General features: G+C 37.7%; 1 protein-coding gene across 8 annotated transcripts in view; it reads left to right on the top strand.

Moving 5' to 3' along the window:
* The window catches only part of Frmpd4 (FERM and PDZ domain containing 4), a 493982-nt gene that overhangs the window by 320615 nt on the left and 150356 nt on the right, over positions 1-23011 (top strand). For all 8 annotated transcript variants that reach the window (XM_070040874.1, XM_070040873.1, XM_070040876.1 and 5 more), the window contains one exon: positions 467-583. In XM_070040874.1, the coding sequence (XP_069896975.1) occupies positions 467-583 (117 nt within the window). The remainder of the gene's footprint in view (positions 1-466; positions 584-23011) is intronic.

The following is a 23011-nucleotide window of genomic DNA, read 5'->3' as shown; positions in this document are numbered from 1 at the left end:
GACTTTGCCTGAAGTATGATTATTATGAGTCTAAACTTGCTATTTTGGTCTTTGGAATCCAGTGTCTAGTGTGACAGAAAATATGCAGTACTTTCATTCAAAATTGGTTGATCTGTGTTTAGGAAAGTTACTTAATCTCCCTGACCTATTTGTTGAGTTGATTCCTTATTATAAGATCTTTAAGTATATTTCTATGGAAAATAAATGAGAGAGCACACAGGCAATGCCTAGTGTTAAAACCTTCCTTATAATTATGCTTTGAATTGGTTGAAGATTCAGCTCACGATTTTAAGAAGTATGACTGCGCCCTGATGCAGTGGCTTAGAAGATATATTCAGAAGCCAAGTGTGATGATGCTTTTCTTTCTTTTCCAGCCACAGGACGAAGTCAAGTGTGATGTTGCTTTTCTTTCTTTTCCAGCCACAGGACGAAGTCAAGTGTGATGATGCTTTTCTTTCTTTTCCAGCCACAGGACGAAGTCGTCAGGCTGGCCACCTCCCTCAGGAACCTGGGGCTTGAACCAGGTACCACCCTATGGATGGGAGATGATGACAAACCGAGATGGGCGAGACTACTTCATCAAGTAAGTACAAAGGGGCATAATGAAATTCTTGGCTAATGGGATTCTACTTTGATCATAAACCTACTAAAAGTGAGGATTCATATACAATTGAAGGTCATTCCTCAAGCAGCTTAATCTCCTATACCTTCTGTATCTTGTGAAATTGCTTTGCTTTGCTTTGCTCTTGAGCAGGCTCCATCTTAGAGTGACCACTCAATGTGTAGGATGGACAAGAGAAAAAGCGTCTGTCATTATTAAGCACCAAACCAGTTGCATCGCTGTCTGAGTCTAATAACTAAAGTTTGACATGTAATATTATCATTTAGAAAGTTTTCTAGAAATAGTAGAGAATGCTACTATATCATCTGTAACTAGAAAAGGCAACAAAGTGTTTTCTAGAACATTTTCATCATCACTAGAAATTTTGTATCCATTAAATAACAACTATCCAATCTTCCTTCCTCATAGCTTCTTGTAACGTCTGTATTACTTTCAATTTTTATGGGTTCCTTATTCCACATATCTCATACAAGTGGAATTCTACCGTATCTGCCCTTTTTGCCTGACTTATTTCATTTTGCACAACATTTTCAGGGTTTATCCATGTTGAAGCATTGTTCAGGATTGTACTCCTTTAAAAAAAAAATGAAGGATAAATACACACACACGCACACACACACACACACATGCAACACATTTCTTTATTCATTTATCTCTTTAAGGACATTTAAGTTGTTTCTACCTTTTGATTATTGCAAGTACAGGAGCTAGCAGGGAGCACTACAAGAAGCACTTGTAACACACGCGCCTATTCATATATACACTCACTCATGCACACAAATACATTCACACACAAAATATCCATTCCTTGCTTTCATTTGTTTTGGATATACCTAGTATTAGAGTGGGTTGGGTCGTATAATATTACTAGGTCATAGTTAATTCTGGGTTTAACTTTTTAAGGAAAAAATATCTTGATTCAGAGTGGCTGCAGTGTTTTGGGTTCTCCAGTTTTATGAGACAAGAATTTATATTGCATTTCTCAAAATGGCAGGGCACAGCCTGTCTTTGTTATTATTCTCCAACTTAAGTGAAATATTATTAATTACAAGAAATTAGTGAAAGAGATTTGAAATAATGAAGCACAGTTGGCTTGAGTCCAATTTGTAATTGAGCAGAGATTGGAGATGAAGGAAGAAAAAAATTACAACCACAGGCTACATTCTTCTAGCCAAGCAGCCTGTGGACTATTAGTAAATACAGATCACCATGAAGTGGGTTACTCAGGGGAGATTTGGCTTTTTGTATTCTCAATTGTACCTACTTCCAAGTGAGAATTATTACAAAGTAGAGGGGTGCAGGAGAAATAACATGTGGGTATTGGAGTTACTTTTCAGGATCTCCCATGAAAATCTCTCCCCTTACTCAGAAATGCTGCAGATAGAGTAGACTTCACTTCCTCAGAACATAGTTGCTGAAGTGCTTGCTGAGGCCATCTTGGGATGACCCAGGTTGTCCTTGATCATGCAGAAGAACATATGGAAAGTGCCTTCTTGCTCTTCAAGACTTTTCTAAGGTTGTGCTAAGAGATGTGACGGTCAAAGTCAAGACTCCCAGAAAACTCAAAGACTGGTAGAAAGGCCAGTAGTTTAGCTCACACTCTAATTTCATACATGTTGCCCAAGTCCCTTCTGCTATCACTAAAGTAATGTTGTTAAATTTTATATTATGGCATCTATTTTATACATGGCTATCAATTTATGTTATTGGTTCAGTTAAGGGGACCTGGATACTTACACTCAAGACTGGAAAATTGCTACCAATAGAATGTACTTAAGACATGGATTGTGAATTTATGAAGATATGCCTCAGATCTCCTTGATTAATACATTTTTTTCATTTTCTCCTGGTTGGATTTGAGTTCCCATATGCTCCAGGTCCTATGATCAATAGGTAGATATCTGAACCAAGGGCTCCCAGTCAGGGGTTCATGGTTACTGTTAGCATCATTGACATTTTAAGGGGTAGAGCAGGTATCAATTTAATATTTATATTGGTCTATTGCCAGCTTTTAAAACCTAAACGCAAATAAGCTATTTAAGAAACCTGCACTGATTACTAAATGAGCTTTAAAACCAAAGTAACCAATATCCAAATGTTTCCAAATCGGTGTGCTTCATTTCTACTTGAAAAGTAAGGTTCTTCCATGTGTGCCGATGCCCATCTGCGATCCCCACACTCAAGGGGCTGAATCAGGAGGATTGCAAATTCCAGGTCAGACTGGGCTATGTAGTAGAAACCTTGTCTCTAAAATCATAACAAGCAGAGCAAAATAATAGTACAAAATAGTGTACATTTCTATAGTGCTCTCAGAGAATAATACTTATTTGGAAAGCATTTATTCGTATTCACTGAGTTTTATAAATAATGGCAATCCTTTTCTTTTTGCTTGCCTACTGAATAATGCCCATTACAAAGAGATATTTTAATTATCAGAATGGCTGGGAGGCTCTGGTGTTCAGTCTAGGGTATCTGTACTCATTGAAGGACAATTTGAGAGCTAAGGTATGATTAGGTTAACACCTTTGCATTTGATCTTTCACCTATTTACATATTCTTTGTGAATGATATTCAGCTTTCTTTTGTAAATCTTGTCTTTGAAAGTAAGTAATGTCATGTAAGATAATTGTTTTTGATGGAAGCCAAACAAGGGATAGACAAAACTCTAAGAGGGATCAGGCTTCCTATATTCAGTTATTCTCTAATAGCTAAATAATCAGATTAATATATTATTGTGAATCTTTCAGATATAAGATTTTCTTTAAGCTTAACAACTGCTCTGTAGGCAGTTAAGAGATAGAGGACTCTTACTTGCAGAAAAGCTCTCTTTGACTGTACCTAGGACTTACTGAGCACCACTAAATACAGGAGGTCCTTTAGTAAGTAGGATAATTTGCAAGTTTCAAGCATTCAGTACAAGTGTTAAATATAATATAGACTATGTTTAAGATAGAGCAGAGACCCCCTCAGGAAGAACTAATGAAGTATGTTTGGAGGGGGTGGGGACAACAATGAAAGCCATTGTCATCATTCTCAAGTGAGCAATGTCTACTTTATTCTCTGTAGAAATGCACAAGTTTAATAGAGACTATGGGGCCCTCTATGTTACATCGTTCTTTCCTCAGTTTTTCACTAAATGGAGTAAAAACATACTTGTCTGACTGTATAATGTACAGATGTAATATAAACGTGCTTCAAAAATTTAGCATGCTGGTCCTTGTAGATAGGAGGAAAAGACTAAAAATTGAGCAAGGTGGACGATTGTATGGATAGAGCCGAGGGATGAAAGAAGAGACTGGAGTGTTATTTCTTAGCCATATAGTGTGACTGTAAGCTCAAACTAAAGGGACTTTTTTCTGGCCTTCTGGCTTTCTGGCACCCTTTAGTCTATATATGTAGAAAGTATCCCCATGTGAGTATTGGATAAGACATACCATTCTTTTATTCTACAAGCAATTCCCATGGTGGGTAATTAGGTGAGCTACTATCTCCTTAATGCAGAGGGATTCAATTCTAAATCCTGAATAGTAGAGATTAATAATGAGATGTGGGAAATTCCACTCTATTCTTCGATATGAGCTTGGCCCAAGTTGGAAATAGTTTAACTATTCCCAGCTGCAATTCTATTCACTGGTCAATGTAAAATAAATTTTTGGCTCATCAAATGCTAGGAAAAGATCATCTGAATAAATACAAGTAGTTTGTATGTTCTCCTCTGCTTTCTTATCACCACAGCAGAGAAGAGTCAAATCAAAGTGATAAGATTCTGTCATCACAGAAATTAGAACTAGAAAATCTTATCGTGTGCAGGACCCCCAAAGTATTTCCACTGCAACTTTACTCAGTCTAATTCAAATTTCCCAAAGAGGGAAGAAGTCATTATCTTCAAACATTATTTTGTAGTTCTCAAGTCATTCTTAGAGCACTTTTTTTCCCTAGATTTTTATTCTAGAATTTCCTAAGACTTATTGTTACTTTTTGGATGAGTTATCTGTTTTCCTTTAATAAATTCCTCAAACTTTTACTAGCAATCTAAAAAGTCAAGAATAGTTAAATTGTGAAGAGGAATGTGGATATTGTGATTGTAACCCCTTTCCTGGTGATATTTTTGTGTTTGAAGCAGACATCAATTTCCTTCTTTATCAAGCCCTCATTTTTAATATATACCCAACAAAAGACAAATGGATCTGAGAGATTACATGTCTTGTTACCCTTTGTTTCTAGTAATAAAATGCTGGAGATCTCTGTGGAAATTAAAAGTTATATCCATGGAGGAAATCAGAGAAGCCTATTGGTGGCAGGTTGCTGCATTATTTCAAGAAGTTTTAAATATTCGGAGTGAAGAACTAGCATTATGTTAGAGGAGAGGCAGTTTGCTTCAGGGTTTTTGTTTTTAAAAAAAAACTTTTGATGATGAATTCTGAAATAAAATATACTTCTTCCAAGTGCACACAGTGAATTCTGCATAAAACGTCAATAATGGCCTCATGGTATGAACGAATGTCATTCAGTTCAATGCATTCCTTAGGGGTTCAAGCTTCCAGTCAAGGGGAGCAGGCATGTTATAATTTGGGAATGGGAGGAACAAAGTAAACACGATATAGTATCATTACATGAAATGAAAGGTGATTATGTCCTGTCAATGCAAATGCTTCCCAGGCTGAACATTAGAGCTGTTTATTCCCTTCATTGGAGCAGATTTGTTTTCTTTTGAATGTGACAAAGCACCTATCTGCTGAGTTAATAATTGCAGCTCCCAGCTGGAAGGTAGGTTTGCAGAGTTGATAGAAAGGTTTTTAATGGGAAAGCTCAGAAAAGACACTAGCATTCCAGATCTAACTTGGTGTACAGCACAAGTAGCCGTGCTAAGCAGACTTAGCTGTGCTAAGTATCTTAGGCTGTTGCCTTTTTTCTTGAACCTTTTTTTTTTGAAACTTTGCTAGGTTAACGTGGCCTTCAGTTAAGGACAAATGTCTAAAACGTTTGGCTTATTTGTTCAGCAGGTCAAAGGATCTGAAGGGATTTTAATTATCTGAAATTCTTCAGGCCACTAAATTATAATAGAATTGGGATCCACACGTTCAAGCCAAGCTGTGGGCAACAGCCTAGCTCACACTCTGGGTCACCACTTTCTCCTCATGGCTATACATAGCCCTAGGGATGCATACAAGTTAGGTCACAGGATGCATTTGGAGTCATCAGGACGGTCAACTGATAAAAAAAAGGAGCAGCACCTGGAGGACCAGGTTTCCATCACAGCCTGTAATTGAAATACTAGCTTGGGGCTGCCAGCCACCTTTGAATCTTTTGAGTTGCCTTTGAACCTCTTCTTTCTGGATTGAACCAACCCTTGCAGAAAGTAATTTTGATGTCATTGCCTAAGGCTGGGGCACAGGCAGAAATTCTGGTCTGTGCCAAATGCCAAGTGGAGGAATGTGGATGATGCTGGTAAATGGATTGGCTAAACTTAAGAGGACACAGAATCATCTTTGTGACAGGTGTCTTTCCATTATTGTCTGTCCTCTTGCATAAAAAAAGGAGAGCAACTGAGAGGGAGCTCATGACAAATGTACCTTACTTAAAGATCTCAGTGTCTGCCAGGCCTTTGCCTATAGATAATCTAGAAGGCTGAATGAATCCTTATCTTCAAGTGGCTTATTTCTCACAAAGATCCTTATCAATTGCAATGGTGATGAGGGATGGTGGTAATTTTTGTGCCACTGGATATTGAGGTCATGTAAATCAGGCCACTCTGATGCTCCCAGGGTAGAGGCAAGAACAATTCAGATTAAGGAAGGCTGGGAGAGACTTTCAAAAGAGATTTGATAGGAAAGGTTCTGAGCATACAGAAATGACTATATAATTTTAGGAACCCATTACAAAATGAAAATGTGGACCCCTTGTTCAAAATCAGAATAGATCCAGACACCCATGGCTTATGCCTGTAATCCTAGCTACTCAGGAGGCTATTTGAGTATTGAAGTTTGAAACTAGCCCAAGCAGACAAATCTACGAGACTCTTATCTCCATTTAACCACAAGAAAGTGGAAGTAGAGGTGAGACTGAAATGGTAGCGTACCAGCCTTGAGCAAAAAAGCCAAGCAAGAAGGCAAGGCTCTGAATTCAAGGTGCACTCCTAGCACACACACACACACACACACACAAGTACTGGTAAAAGTACTAAAATGTAAAGCTTTTCCCTTCTGTCTTTGACCTCTCTTCCAACATATAATAGAGTTATTTTATTTGCTATTTAATTCTATAAGTAAATTTTTTTCATTCACAGCAAGAAATTCATTTACCATCTTTATATTGTGTGTTGCAAGTTACAGATACAATTAAGAGCATTTAACTTGTATTTAAATAAGTTAAATAAGTGGAGTCCCTAAGATTACACAATTTATAACTCATAGCTCATACAAGCAATTTGTTTTTTCTCACCAGAACAGTAAAATAACTGCCAAAAATGTACTCAACCATACCGATTTTATTTCTTTGTAGGAGCACATTCTCCTAACACTCCTTCCCTTTGGCCTGTTGATGAGCATGGAACAATTGGAGGAAAAATAAGTCTGTGTTACCCTGTCTTACACTTTCCTTCCATGTCATAATTTTCATTAAAGTAACTGGCTAATACAAGACATTCTCTCACCAAAAGACACATACTTTTCTCCCTCTGTTCACAAACTTAATTTTCTAGAACCAAGCCAGTCAACCTCCTCTGTCAATATTCATATAGTAAACATTTTATGCTTTGGAAACATTGTGATCTCTTGTGACTCACAGAAAGGGACTCTACTACTGTCATATTGAAGGAGTCACTAGAAATAGATAAACTAGGTATGAATGTTTTCAACAAAACGTTATTTACAAAAACAGACAATGGACTGGATTTGACACATGAATTAAGTAGTTTGCTCTAGAGCATTATATATTTGTGCTAATTCCTGTATTTTTACTTCACAGATTGATATGTTTTCAAAGCCCTTGACATGGAAGGCTTCCGCATGGTTTATATTTGAAAGGAACTAGGGCAGAGATTGGTAAAGTGACTTCCTTGAGGTTTACAGGGAGCTAAAAATGGACCTAGAGTCCTCATTTGTTCTACTTGTTGCCAGAAAGATCTGTATTGTGTCTCCTGTCAGCATGTAGTTCTCAAAGAGATCTGACACTTATGACCTACCTCTAAAGGATATTCTAGGAGCAGCATATCTACAAATTACCAAAGCAGAACTTTTAATATGAAAGTGCCATTATTACCCCCTCGTTGGATGTATGCTCAAGTGGTGGAGATCTATTCATCATAGGTTTGCAGCCACTCCCTACCTCCAACCAGCACCTACATGGGAGGGTGACTAGGAGACAGGAAATGTTCACAGCATGGCAGCCCAGTCACAATGGAATGCAAAAGTCAAGTGCAAATAATTATTAGGGAGATGAAAATTACATAGCAACTTCCTCTTACTAATGGTTTACAGAGAAACAGCTCCATTGTACTTTCAAAAAGTTAATTGTCCATGATGTTTTGAAGAAATTCTACTTATTATCCTCATGAAATCCTATAAAACTGTTGTATAAAGGTGCCCAGCTCATTTTTGGTGATATTATGTTCTAGACTGTTCTCTCAGTCTCCATGACACCATTCTCCATCTTCTGTTCCAAGCTCTTGGCAACTTCCTTCCCAAGTTAACTTAGATGGTTCTCTTTTAGACCAACCTTTAAACTTCAACAACTCACATTGTCCAGCTTACATTTCTTCTTAGAACCCACAAAAGGGTAAATGAGTTATAAATGTAAATATGTTAATCCTCTTTGGTATTGATCCAAAATTTACTACAGCATCATGATTATTTACCTATAGGTGATAAAGGAGGTTTTCACAGCTCAGAATATTGTGTGCATGTATCATGAGGTCAATCAGCATTTTTTGTTAGGGTTTTACCGGATATATGTATGAATAGATGAACGAATAGGCCCATATCTGAAACATTACATTCTTCTGTAGGTTCTTAGGGAAAATGTTTACAAATCAGTTAGTGAAAATTATTCTTTTTTTTTACAATGTAGAAATGCCAAAATTTTAGGCATTTATGTAAAGCTGGTAATTCATTAAACAAATCCAAAGTTTCATCATCAAAACTTCACCATTAATTTATTTATTAATGTGGTAGCTTCTCAATTTTCTAGAATTCATGAAGGTACTATGTGTGGGGAGTATGAGTGTAGTATATTGCAGCAACAAGTGGTACAGAAAAAATAAATTACTTAAAGTGAAAACACTATGATCCCAGCTCATTTTCAGTAAAAGGCAAATACATGAATGGACAGCTAGAGTAGCCTATATTAATTTGCTTTTGGTGTACTAACTCACTCTTCAATCCTATGTAGAATTTTAAATGACAAAATTTAAAAATATCTGTAACTCCATATTAATGACTGTACCATATAGAAAGATACATTTTGTAGAATTTACAGCATAAAGTGATGGAAGTAGAAATGTAGAGCAGTAGCATTTTTGTGTAACTAAAAACTTTGGGAGTTAATTTAAAATACAATAACTTAAATGTGTGATAACTTAAATTAGCCTTACATCATTGCAATAGTAACCACAAAGACTGGACCACAACACATAGGCTCCAGTCCCTGTGAGTTGGGGACTTGCTGATTGACTTAAGCCAAACAGAGCCAAGTCTTCAAGTGAGAGTGGAACCAATCCTGCCCAGATTATTTTTGAGCAAAGTAGTTTCCCAGTCTGACCAAGGAGTTAGCAAACTTCTTCCATAAAAGTCCAGAAAGTGATGTTTTAGGCTGTGTGGGCCATCTGGTCTCCTTGTACTTACTTCTGCCACTGTGTAATAAAAGCAGTTATGAATGTTAAGTAAATGAATGAGCATAACTATGTTTCCACAACACTTTATAGACATGGAAATTTGAACTACCTATAATTTTTATGTGTCATGGAATATTCTCTTATCTTTATTTTTAACCCTTGAAGAATATACGATCTAAGCTGTAGATGTCACTAAAAAGGCCCTGGATTCAATCTCCAATTCTCATCATTGGTGGTATTTGGCCAATGAGCTATAATTTTTACATCTTTATTAACCAGGATAATCTCTGCAGATTCCTTTATCAGTTTAATAATGAATTTGCTTCCTAATTCTTTCTGAGTCATCTTCATACTTAGCCTTCTCGTTAGTGAGATGTCCCTCAGTTGGTATGTTTGCTCAAAATCCTCAACCTCACTTGCAACATGACATTGCAAAGGTCATGGAAGCTCCTCTTTTTGTCTTTGTGCACTGAATTGTCATAATATCTGCATTCCTGGGAAATACAGTATAGTAGATGATTAAATATTAAAGATAATGATTTCCCCTGTACCTTTATTGGAAATTAGAGATATGTTTTCAACTCTGTAGGTATGATTTATAGAGTTAGACTCAAGACTTGGTTGAAGAAAATTGTTCTTCTATTTTTGTTCACCTTTACCTGTGCCTCTTTTTCTTGCTTAAACATTTAGCAGAGTAAAACTGTCTTCCAAATGTTATAGTTCTTAAGGGCCTTATTTTCCAGTCATTGGACAGAGTGTCATTATGTTAATGATTGAAGCAAGTATGCAAAATGTGGGTTTAAAGATCTTCAGGGTCAGAGGGTGACCCTGAGGAGAGAGACAGGAGAAAGAGCTAATCAATAAGTTACAGAGGAAGGAGAAAGTCAGGGTAGCTTCTGAAGTTTTCTACGGAGTGAGTTCGATTGGCTCTCTGTAGAAAGGTAGAAAGGAAACTGGGTAAGGAGAAAGTACAATTCATTAGAATAGCAAGAAAGTATTGGAGGTCAATAATCTGTTTTTAAATGAAAATATGAAACTCTTCAATGATGTGCTCAATGATGTGACAGTCTTTGAATTTTAGTCCACAAATCATTAGTATATGCTGCCCCTCTACTTTCCACAGTTTGAGTTACTTGTGGTGAATCATGTCCCAAAAATGTTAAAAGAAATTTTGAGAAAGAAGCAACTAATAATTATTGAATAACTCTGTGTATGTGTGTGTGTATGTGTGTGTGTGTGTGTGTGTGTGTGTGTGTGTGTGCGTGTATGTCTGTATGCATGTGTGTCTGTGTGTGCTCATACTGAGGCTTGAACTCAGGGGGCTTGTGCTTTCTCATAGCTGGGCCATTTGATTAATAGTTCTACTTCTGCCTTTTTGCTGTTTAATTAGAGATAAAAGTCTCACAGGCTTCCTGACTGAGTGGCTTCATACTGCAATGCTCAGATCTCAGCCTCTTGACTAGCTAGGGTTACAGCTGTAAGTCACCAGACCCTGGCTTACATAACACTTATTATAGTATGTTACTCTTATAATTGTTACTTTCCTATGGTGCCTCTTCACAAGTTAAGTTTTCTTATACCTTTTATGTATAAAACACAAGCATTATACATAGGTTGATTCAACCTATTGTTTTGGGCATCTGCTCATAATCTTGGAACAGATCTTCTCAAACAGGGAGAACTTCTATCTGCTGACTTCATTTACTTATTGTTTATTGTGTGCCTACTTCTTTGTTTAAATATTATTTTAAAGGTAATGTACAGAGGGGTTATAGTTATATAAGTAAGGAAATGACTACATTTCTTTCCAAGCAGTGTTACCCCTCCCTCATTTTCTTCCCCCTCCCTGTTTTCCCTTCCCCCAACTCCCCTCCTCCCACCAAGTTGCAAAGTTCATTTCCAACACAGTGTCTAGGGAGTATTGCTGTTGCATTTGTTCACCCTTTGTCCCACTGTTTCTGTGATTTCCCAAATCAGATAAACTTATACACAAGACAAAGGGTAGCAAAATCAGAAACAGTGACCATGGGGAATAAACTAGAGGAGAAAAAAAAGACTAAAGAAATAACTGCAAACAGTTACACTTTAAAAAAGGGACAAAGAAGGAAAACAAAACAACCACACATAAAACCCCTTGTTTCCATATCATGGAGATCATTTATGTGGTCATATGTAGAAGCTGTATCTAAGCTTCAACTAGGCTATGGTGCCTTTATGTAAATTACAAAAGGCAACCCCTTCAACCATTGTATACCAACCAGTGCAGCAGTTATGCAAAGTTTCTGGGGTTTGTGAGAGATTCCCCACCTCCATGTGGCTCCTTGGCCAGGACCCTGACACATCCACATGCGATGACTTGGGTCGGACATGGTTCAGTGATGAAACACCCATCATATTAAATACAGTGCATGCGATTTACTCTTCACCAGGTATACTTTCCAGTCAGGATCAATGGGCCATATAGGAGATGAGACTATGAAAGACCAGGTAGAATTCACTAGCAATGCACATTTCAAATAGAGGGCTCATTTGATCCCTTTCTTCACAAAATCAGTAGCCTGTTGCTCTCTTGAGCTGCTACTATGAGGCACTCAGAAGGTTAAGGAGGGATTAGGTTTAACTCATGGTTTCAGACACTTCAGTTTATAGCCCTTGGGTCCCTTAATTCTGGTTGTATGGTGAGGCCAAATATCATTTTGTTGGGAGCATGTGCAGAGGTTGATCTCACTTTCTGGCAGATAAGAAAGCGAGAGAGGAGACTTCAAACCTATTCCATCCTTCAAAGCCCATTCACCCCCCCTCCCCCCCCATACACACGGGGACTTATTTCTTCTAGCTTGATTCCATCTCCCAAAGTTTCCATCACTTCTCACAGTAGCACCAACCACTGATAACCAAGCATTCAACACCTGAACCTGTAAGTGACAGATCCTCCTCAAATTCTAGCACCTATTAACCATTTGTACAGCTTCTTTGGGGGAAATGGCTAATCAAATATTTCCCTCAGTTTTAAATTGGGTCTTTTATCTTCTTGTTAATAAGTTTTCAGAGTTCTTTATAGGGGCTGTCTCTTTTTATTTCCTGAAATGTTTTGTGATCATTTGTTTTCTCAGTCTGAGAGTGCTACAAGAGAGATAATTCAAAGTTAAGGACCTTAGAAATGTCTCCTTGCAGGAGCAGTGCTGAGCAACAATCCCCACAACCATATAGAGCCCTATGCAGGCTCCCCGAGCAGGTTAATTCCCTTGATGTGACCAATTCATAAAAGTATAGTCTGCCTGTGTCACTGTCCTAGCAGTAAAAGCAGTCTAACATTAGCCATCATCTGCCCTGAGTTTTAATTTTAAGCACCTTTCATACTAATGTTTGCTCTCGATATGTGAAGCATCCAGAGTGAGTGGTAGAAGCCTACAATCACATCCCTTCTTGAAGTATTATTCTTAATCCATGCATAGCTTTGTCTCTTCAGTCACAAAGAGGCCCCCTGGGCAGGTGCCATTGTAAGAAGCTTGATGGGATACAGAAACTGCAACTCCAGAGAAGTCCATTTGTAAAGGGTAATCCTAATGTCACTTCCACTCATCACATGACTCCCTCTGGATTCTTTTCCCTTTGCCCTTCAATGCCAACCTTTATAACACAGTCTCTAAATCTTCTTGTGTGAGTAACAACCATCTGGTGGTCAAATGACCATTGAAAGTGCCTTTGACAGCATTGTGGAAATCATAACTCATGAGACATCTTGTGCTTCTGAGATAACAAATGGATGACAACGGAAAGGCTTGCAATTTCTAGTTGTATGAACCTGTGGTTAGGAACAGGAGGAAAAATCTGAGAGAGAGTGAGGGAAGGGGTAATATTGTCCAAAAAAGAAATGTACTCTTTACCTGACATATAACAGTAATCCCTCTGTATATCGCCTTTATAATAACAATAAAAAAGAAGTTATAATGAGAGCACAGTCTGATTTTCCACCAAGCCCAAGATATTTCTTATGATTTAAAATCGTTTTGTTTTATACATCAATGTACATCTAATCAACAGGAGTTATTCACGCCTACTGCTTGTTATCTTCTACACCTTTCACAAGACATTCACTTGTTAAGTGCTGTCCCTTGGGATTCCCAGGATGCTCAGATGTAAAAATAGAAGTCAAATGTGAAAGAATGCTATGTCTTATCTATACTCTGTCCACATCTGTTATACCCGATCAGTTTTGTGGTTATTGTATGACCAAGATTAAATTTTGGAAAACTGGGGGGGAAATAGTGAAGCAACCCCTTAGGAAAATAATGGTCTTAATTGATGATTTTGTCTTTGACATGGTAAACCTTACATCAGCATGTCTCTGGGGGATAAATAATGATTGAAAGACTAGGGCAGCCCCACATTCCTTACAGTACTTAATTTTAGCTTTTCTCCTGATTATTCAGTTGCTGCAGAATGTCATGCTCATGGTATCTTTCTGGCTGTCTTCACCTACAGAAATCACTGCAGTTGATCCATGTCACCAAGCCTTTAGCCTTATTTCTTCCCTACTGAATTTGCATTTCTGGTTTTTACTGGCACTGCTTCTGTTTCTGCCAGTGATCCTCTTTAATCCTTTAGGCCTAAGGCTTGCAATATTAATTAGCCCTTACCTAACTCTCAGTTACAGGGATTTTGTCTTCCTTCCTTTTGAAACAAGCAAATCACCATGCCCTTGTAATGTGTCTGGATGTTCTATTATTGGTTAGTTGGTTCCTCCTTGGTTGTACATTACACTTCTGAGAATTCCTCTACTGAGACAAATATCCTTCTTTTGACTTTGTGTCTGAGGCAACCAGATTTAAAAAAGGAAGTGTAATCTTGTTTTGGTCAATCTACCTGAAAAACCTTATACACAGTTTACCTCCTGCATATCTGAAATTCCACTGCTACATGCATGTGCTATTTTACTTCCTTATAGAGCTGAGATTACAGATTGGAACTTAAGATGTTACGTAAAGCTTGTCAAATTTTTTTCCAAGGAAATTTTAAAGTGCAAGAAAATTTTTTGGCTTGGTAGAGATATGAAAATATCCTCACAAGCAATATCTTCTGGCATTTAAAAAATCTTTCCATTTTACCCATCAAAAAATGAACAAGAATGTATTGGTAAATTGCTGTATACAAAATGATATGGTAGGTATCATGAGAAGTAGTAAAAATAATTCCACATTACGGTCCTGATTTCAAGGATTTGAAGTATGTGGAAATGATTTTCAATGTGTTCAACTGTATATTTATTCATCCACCCATCCATCAATTCATCCATCCATTCATTCATTCATTCATTCATTCATTCATGGATAGCTACTAAGCATCCACTATGTGTGTCAGACATATAATTTATTTGGGACTAAAATATCACAAAAATATATAAGACCATGTAATTGAAGGTGAAAGATCTGAGAAAGGCCTCTGGAACAAAGAGCTGACCTAGCTAAGATGTTTCATCTTCCTCACTCTAGTCAGTCTTCTGGTCCCAACTTCTACTTCTGATGTGGTTGCCAAGACCCATGGCCAGACTTAGCACTGGCTTCCTTACATGGGAAATACTTGCCAGGCCAAGAAGAAACAGAGCAATGTTGTGCAAAGGAAGAATCCTCTTGGAAACATTCTAACATTGTTATAAAAGAATATTACCTATATCATGGATGTAATATGTGTAAAATATAGACACTGAGCAGTCCCAAAATAAACTCTACTTTTAAAAACTATTTTTCACTAGGAGCCCATGGATCATGCCTGGAATCCTAACTACTCAGGAGACTGAGATCTAAGGATTGCAGTTCAAAGCCAGTCTGGATAGGAAAGTCCATGAGACTCTTATTTCCAATTAACTACCAAAAGAAGCTGGGAGTGAAACAAGCTGTGGCTCAAGTGGTAGAGTGCTAGGCTTCAGCAAAGAAGCTCGGGAGCAGTGCGCAGTGCCCAAGCATACACACACATACACACACACATATACACACACTTATTTTTCTCACTATACTAAACCTAGAATCCACAAGAACTATCCTTGGGTCCTTATTTATCAACCTACCTGCATTGGTTCTCTCACTGTATTATGTATCTATTGCTGAATAACAAATTATTCCTCCACCAAAACTTAGTAATTGTTATGGCATGAATATAATATCCTCCCAAAAGAATTATGTAATCAAGATGAGAAGGCGGTTTAAGGGTAGAGTGCTTGCCTGGCATGCATAAAGCCCCAATTTGATTCTTCAGTACCACATACACAGAAAAAGCCGCAAGTGGTGCTATGGCTCAAGTGGTAGAGTGCTAGCCTTGAGCAAAAAGAAGCTCAGGGGTCTGGGAAGGTGGCTCAGTGGTAGAGCGCTTGCCTTGCATGCCTGAGGTCCTGGGTTCGATTCCTCAGCACCACATAAGCAGAAAAAGTTGGAAGTGGCGCTGTGGCTCAAGTGATAGAGCACTAGCCTTGAGTTGAAGAGCTGAGAGACAGTGCCCAGGCCCAGAGTTCAGGCTCCCCGACCAGCAAAAAAAAAGAAGAAGGAGAAGGAGAAGAAGAAGGAAGAAGGAAGAAGGAAGAAGCAGAAGCAGAAGAAGCAGAAGCAGCAGCAGAAGCAGCAGCTCAGGAACAGTCCCAGGCCCCAGGACTGGTTAAAAAAAATTTTTTTTAATTACATATTCAAGACTTGTTCTCCAATTCAATGCTCAGAGATAGAGCCTTTGGAAGTGACTGGGCCAGAAGGACTGCGCCTTCATCAGTAGGTTAACCCATTAGTTTATAATTTTATAGCATTATTTAGAGGTAATACAAACTAGTTGTTAGTAGTAGGTCACTGAAGGACATGTTCTTAGGGAATACTATCTTGTCCTAGGTCCCTTCTTCATTCTGTTTTTTCAGCTTCCTTGCTGCTATGAAGCAAGTAACCTCTTCCATCATGATATTCTATTCTCTTCAGGCCCAAAGCAATGGATCTAGCTAAAGGTGGACTGAAACAGTGAGCCAAAATAAACCTTTCTTCCTCTTAGTTGTTTTTCTTGGCTATATTGTCACAGTGACTAACACAGTAGCTTAAAACAACACATGTTTATTATTTCACAGTTGCTCTGGGTCGGGGATTTGGGTATAGCTATGTGACTCCTCTGCCCTGGGGTCTCTCTCAGGGCTGCAGTTAAAGGGTTTATGGGAGTTCAGAATGTCATTTGAAAGTCAGCATGTGGAAGGAGCTACTTCCAAACTCAGTTAGGCAGAGGAGCCATGTCCTCTAGAGTTGGTGGACTAACTGAAGGCCTCAGTCCATCATTGGTAGCTGGTCTAGCTGAGGCTGCCCCCAATTCCTTGCCATGCCAGCTTTACCAGTTTACTCCATCAAATCACACAGGCTGAGAAGGTCATTGAACCTGCTAGTAGGATGGAAATTGTAATTTTTTTGCAACACAATGTTGCAAATGATATGTCCTCAACATGGCCATATTCCATTAACTAGAAGAAAGTTAAAAGAAATATTACCCAAGGCCGTGAATAATAGGAAAAAAAGAATCATTGGAGGCCATTGTAGAAACTGTGTTTTAGAGGCTCATTTTGTTCAACAAACATCAGCCATCCTATAGGTAGCATATAACTATGATTAATAATCGAAATGTTCATGATTTACTTGAGAACAGGAGTACATAATAACTGCAGGTTCTGATTTTAAGGTTTAGATTAGGGTTTGAGATTCTGTATTTCTAACAAATTTCCAGGCAATAATTTTACCACTGACCCATGAACTGTACTTTGATTGGTAAGGATCTTAAAGTATCCTTCAATACTGGTGACTTGGCTAACATGACTATTACTATTGACAGACTGTCAGCTGCGTACCAACTCCAAATTTCACTTACTTCCTGCCCTTGCTCACTTCTTGAGTGATTTTATATTATGTGTGTCTTGTCTGATACTTCCAGCCCATCCAACTTAATAGTACTGGAGAATAACTCCAACATGCTATGTATTCTCTGATTCAGATCCATAATGAAGCTGTCAAGTATGGCTTTCCCCACTCCCTTCTGCTTCCCCTCACTACTTCGTAGCTTAATGCTTTGCTTACAATGCTTAGGTTTACTCTGTAGTCTCTGGTTCCCTAAAGCCTTCCAGCATTCATAATCAATTAAGGTTCAGAGGTCAGGGATCATGTCCATTGTTTAAGTAAAGATTTGTGATCTAAGAACTTCCAGTATATGGGAGGTCAGCAACATGTCAGCAAAAACATGAGAAAAGCAATCAGCTTGGGTCACCAGGGAATGATGTCTTAGCTGCAAACAAGGCAGCTCAAGTCTCAAATGTCCTGCTAAACAATTCCATAACCTTGAAAAAATCACCTTCCCTGCCTGAGTCAATGGTTTATCAGTTGTAATATACTACATTAAATTTAAACAATTTCTATGGTCTGTTAAAATTAATGACATAAAGGCCAACTTAGCTTCACATCTCCAATATGTTTTTAAACTAGAAGAGAAAATCCTGTCATGAGGCTCATAGATCTCCAAGAACTCCATAGCTAGAATTCAGAGCATCACTGAACTTCGATAGAAGGTGTGCCGTTTTATTTTCACTAACTGCTGACTGTGAGTGAGCAATTTCTTTCTCAGGACTACAATTCTTTGGTATTATTTGCACTGCTTATGACTTGGTTGTGAATAGAAACCACAGGCATATTTTATGTCACAGTTCAGTTTTTATAGATACCTAGTATCACTGATGGTCATCACTACTTCAAAGTTGGTGGTTTATGAGACCCACCACTGTATTAAACAAGCTAAATGAAGGAATACACTTATAACAATAGGCTAGCAGCTGTTAATTAAGAACATTGTTTACTCGCAGAGGGCACACTGACAATATATGGAGATATTTGGGATGCTACCATTGGGAAATGGAGTTCTATTGACCTCTAGTGAATAAAAGGCAGAGACGCTGCTAAACATCTTAGATTGCACAGGAAAGGATTTTTCAGTCTAAAAATCTCACAAGTGATAAGGTTAAAAATCTATCACATTTTGGACTGGGAATGTGGTTTAGTGGTAGAGTGCTTGCCTAGTATGCATGAAGCCCTGGGTTCGATTCCTCCGTACCACATACACAGGAAAAACCAGAAGTGGTGCTATAGCTCAAGTAGTAGAGTGCCAACATTGAGCAAAAAAAGAAGTTCAGGGACAGTGCCCAAGGTCCTGAGTTCAACCCCCAGGACTGGCAAAAAACATCTATCTCATTTGAAAATAATAATCAGTAACTATATTTTAGTGTAGTTAATTTCCTTTGTAATCTTGTATATTTTATTTTGTATCTAAACAAACTATATCCTCAGAAATGTGTCCATGGCACTGTGAGCCTGCCAAAGAGGTTGACTGCACAAAGCAAGTTAAAACCTGCTGAGTAAGCAGGAGATAGAAAGGGCATTTGAATTCAGATCTCATGGCTGGTAGACTGGGAAACTTAACCTCAAATCTTGACCCTTGAAAGCAGCATAGCAGAATGGAAAGAGAAGGGTTTGTGAATCAGACAAGGTTGAAATACCAAGGTCCAATGTCAACTGCACATTTACCACTCAGAGGACTTTGGCCAAATCATTTAATTTCTTTTGAAATTCATTTTCTCATCTTCAAGGTGTGTGAAATTGTCTTTCATTTAGAGCAGGAATCATCAAACTGTAGCTTAAGCCAGATGCAGTTTTTAGCTTATTTATGTCATAAAGTTGTATTGGAATGCAGCCATGCACATTTGTTGGCTTATCATCTCAATATTGATATATTGTCTTGCTTTTGCATTTATAATGCTTTACAACCGAAGAGTTTAGTTGCAACTTGGGACATAAAATCTAAAATAGTTATGTATCTAACCTTCTATAGGAAGTACTTGCTAATCCTGAAGTACAGCATAGCTGTAAATGGACCCAAGGTCTGTAAAGATGTAACTGGTTGCCTGGTACAGAATAAACTTCAAGTATCTGTAGTCCAGTGAGACAAAATGACCATTATAGGAAAACTGAACCTTGTCTCACAGCTACAATGTATGATTTCCTTGAGCAGGAGAGGAACCTAACAGTGACAAAACATAGAATGAATAATGTAGCCAGATAATTGTATTATAGTCCCATGCTACTCATACTAGCTACTTGGAAAGCTCAGATACATCTGTGAATTGCAGTTCAAAGCCATCCCAGACAGCCCCTCCCCACCCAAAAATGTCCACCACAACATTGATAACCAGGAAAATGTTGGAAGTGGAACACAAGAGGTAGAGTGCCAATGTTCAGTGGAAAGTGTCAAGTGCGAGTTGAGGGCGTAAGTGTACGCCCCATTTGTGGCTCACACACAAAAATAGAATAATATAAGTAATTCATTAAGAATGTGCTGGATAAGTTCAAGTGAAACTAATATATTTAAACACAGATATATCTTACATTTATCTGAGAAGTATGTGAGATAACTTCTAGCCCAATAAATTCCAATGGATTAATAAAATCTCCTAAGTATCCCCAGATGGTAAATATGGAAAAAAGTTAGCAAAGTGTCTGTAACTCAACTTTGTGATCAATGCTGAAAAATAAATCCCAGTATGCTCAGAGAACAAAAGGTTAATACATTTAAAAGGCACTCATCATATCAATGTGTATAGACATTTTCTACTGTTTAAAACAATAATTGTCACACAAGAGGCAGAGATGAGAGGACCATATTTTAAAGCTAGTTCAGGCAGGAAAAAAAAACCCTAAAATTTAGTGACATCTTGTTTCAAGAAGTGAGCTCATATATTCAAGAGAGATCTCACATAATGTAATTCCTTAGAAATTCCTTAGATGTAATTCCTTAGAAATTCCTTACAAAACACTATGTTGAAAAGGAACTTTACAACTTTGGAGGGTGGTGCTGGGAGGCAGGTAGTTGTGGAGGTGGGAGGGAAGGGATGGTGGGGGAAAACAAAGGAGGAGGCAACAATGCTCAATAGGAAATGTCTTCATTACCTTGCTCATGTAACTGTAACCTCTCTGTACAACATTTTTACAATAAAAAAGTACAAAAAATGAAAAAAGTTTCACTAGAAAATAAATTCCCTTCACCACAAAAAAAAAGAAAGTCAAAACCAATGATCAGCAAAATAAAACAGCAAGAAGAGGGGCGGGTCAAAGGGAAAAGGATAGATGAATGAAAAGAAGAGACAAGAATGCCATCAAGAATTCTATGTATATCCTGCAAAATTAAGAAGAATGAGAGGAGGGTAAGTAGGGAAGGGAAAGATGAGAATGTTGAAAGGGTGACACGGACATATAAATATATATTTATTTATATTTAGTATTCATAAACTGCTTTCTTAAATGATAACTCCTTCATAGAACTACTTAAAGATAATAATAATAATAATAATAATAATAATAATAGTGATACCAAGCTGGGAGTGTTGACTCACTCCTGTAATACCAGCTATACTCAGGAAGTGGAGTTAGGAGGATTGTGGTCCAAGATCAGGCTAGGCAAAAAGTACCAAATCCTTTCTGAAAACCATACTAAAACAAAAGGGACTGGAGATATATTGGTAAAAAGCCTGCTTTGTGAGTCTAAGGCCCAGAATTCAAGCTATAGTACTTCCAAACAACAACAAAATCCACAATAATTGTACCTAATAGAAGAAATGACTTTTAAGAGTATCTGAGCTTTTGTAGCCCTCCACTACTTGCTAAATAAGCATTCTTGGTGTCAAAACCTGAGGGAGAAGAGATTGGCTGAATTTTTCTAAATAGTAAAGTATTTCTGGAAGGTAAAAACATTAGTATTTGGGTGGCTGAGCACATTTAGCCCGCCAGAGCTTGCCTCTGTGCTTCAGAAAGGAGGATCTCTTAAGAGGAAAGAAATAGATGTCTGAGATAAAGCCCTAATGTTTACAAACCTCACAGTATTTAGTTCATAAACTAAAGATCATTAAGACTTCATTCCTCTGTAAACTAATGGTAGGAACTTAAATGTTTTTTTTTACTTTTTATATACATATAAATATATGCATATTTTACATGCTTATATATATTCATATATAACATACTTTAATATATTCATATTATATTTACTAATATAACAAATATTTTAATTTTAATAGACATTTTAATGAATAATATTAGATACTATTAGACTCAGGCCTTGCTACTCAGGAGGCTGAGATCTGCTTTGAAGCCAGCCTGTTGAGGAAAGAGACTTTTATCTCCAATTAACAATAAAAAAGCCAGAAGTAGAGGTGTGGCTCAAGTGCCTAGCCTTGTGCAAAAATGTTCAGGGACAGTGCCTAGGTCTTGAGTTGAAGCCTAGGCTTACCCCCCCACACACACTATTAATATTTAATTTTTAATAAATGATATTATGATACATATTTTATATATAATAATGTATTTTATATAAGTATACACATAGGCCCTAAGTTACCCTACAAGATTCTTATCACCTTTCCTACATTGCTATCAGGTCTTTTTATGTTTAAAAGCATTATTTTTTAAAGTAATAGTGGATGCATTCAAGTTACAAACTCTAAATTAACCTCTCTGGCTTTTGAGCTCACTTTCTAAGTTGATACCAGACTGCCAGCTACTCAGAGCTCCCTGAACTTGCATCTATTTTATATGTATACGTATACCTATGCCCTTTCTGTGTAATTTTAAGATCTTTGAAATTGGTAAAATAGTACTCCTTTTATATTCTTGGAACCCATCATGTTCTTGAATATTTATATCTGATTCAATTGAATTCTCTACCTGGCTATCTAGCCTGTCATTTCCACTCATCAGCCCGTCCGTTAGCACACTGAATCAAAGAACTTTGTTGATTCTAGAGTTGCCCTCCATGGCCCTGTCAAACCCAGCCATTTCCCCTTGGTTCTGCTGCAGAATGTGTGCTTTCTTCATTTATGTCTTCCTGTCATCAGGACCAAAGTGGAGGATACATCAAAGTCTCCCTGGATGGTATGCGCCCTAGGGCCGTCGCTGTGAACCAAGTACAAAAAGAGAAAAACTCCACATACAGATTTTCAAAATTAGTTCAATTGGGCATAAGTCCCTTGGAAATTGTAGAGTGCATGTTGCTAGGCTCAATTTTAATGAGCCCACAGACTGGTTTAACTGTACAGCCTTTCCTATATCAGTTTATGGTGGAAGAAACAGGATAATGGGGTTTAATGGTGAATAGCAATGAGACAGGCAGGAAGGAGGGGAGGATGACAAAGGGTAATCTTCCTGTACTTCAAGGCATGGGCCAACCCTTCATTAACTTATTCTTTCCAGTTTAGGGTTGTGTGGCATAAGGGGAATTTGAAAAGCCAAGCTGGAGGCCTAATCAGTGACATATCTATAAAGCAGAAATGAAAACTCCCTAATTATCAGTGAGCTTCTTGACTTATCTTTGTTGTCCAACAGTTAGTTGCTTTGCTTAAAAACCACTGGTAGGTGTAGCTGGAAAAGAAGCCTCTGGAAAAGATGCATTGTACAGCCATCATTTGGAGCTGCCATTTCAATGTGTCAATGAAAAAGCTGTCCAAAATACAATCTAGCATT

The sequence above is a fragment of the Dipodomys merriami genome, unplaced genomic scaffold, assembly GCF_024711535.1.
Source record: "Dipodomys merriami isolate MVZ:Mamm:240054 unplaced genomic scaffold, mDipMer1.0.p SCAF_3, whole genome shotgun sequence".
Classification (NCBI taxonomy): domain Eukaryota; kingdom Metazoa; phylum Chordata; class Mammalia; order Rodentia; family Heteromyidae; genus Dipodomys; species Dipodomys merriami.
The sequence above is the reverse complement of the archived record's forward strand: the minus strand, read 5'-3'. Positions and strand labels throughout refer to the sequence as shown.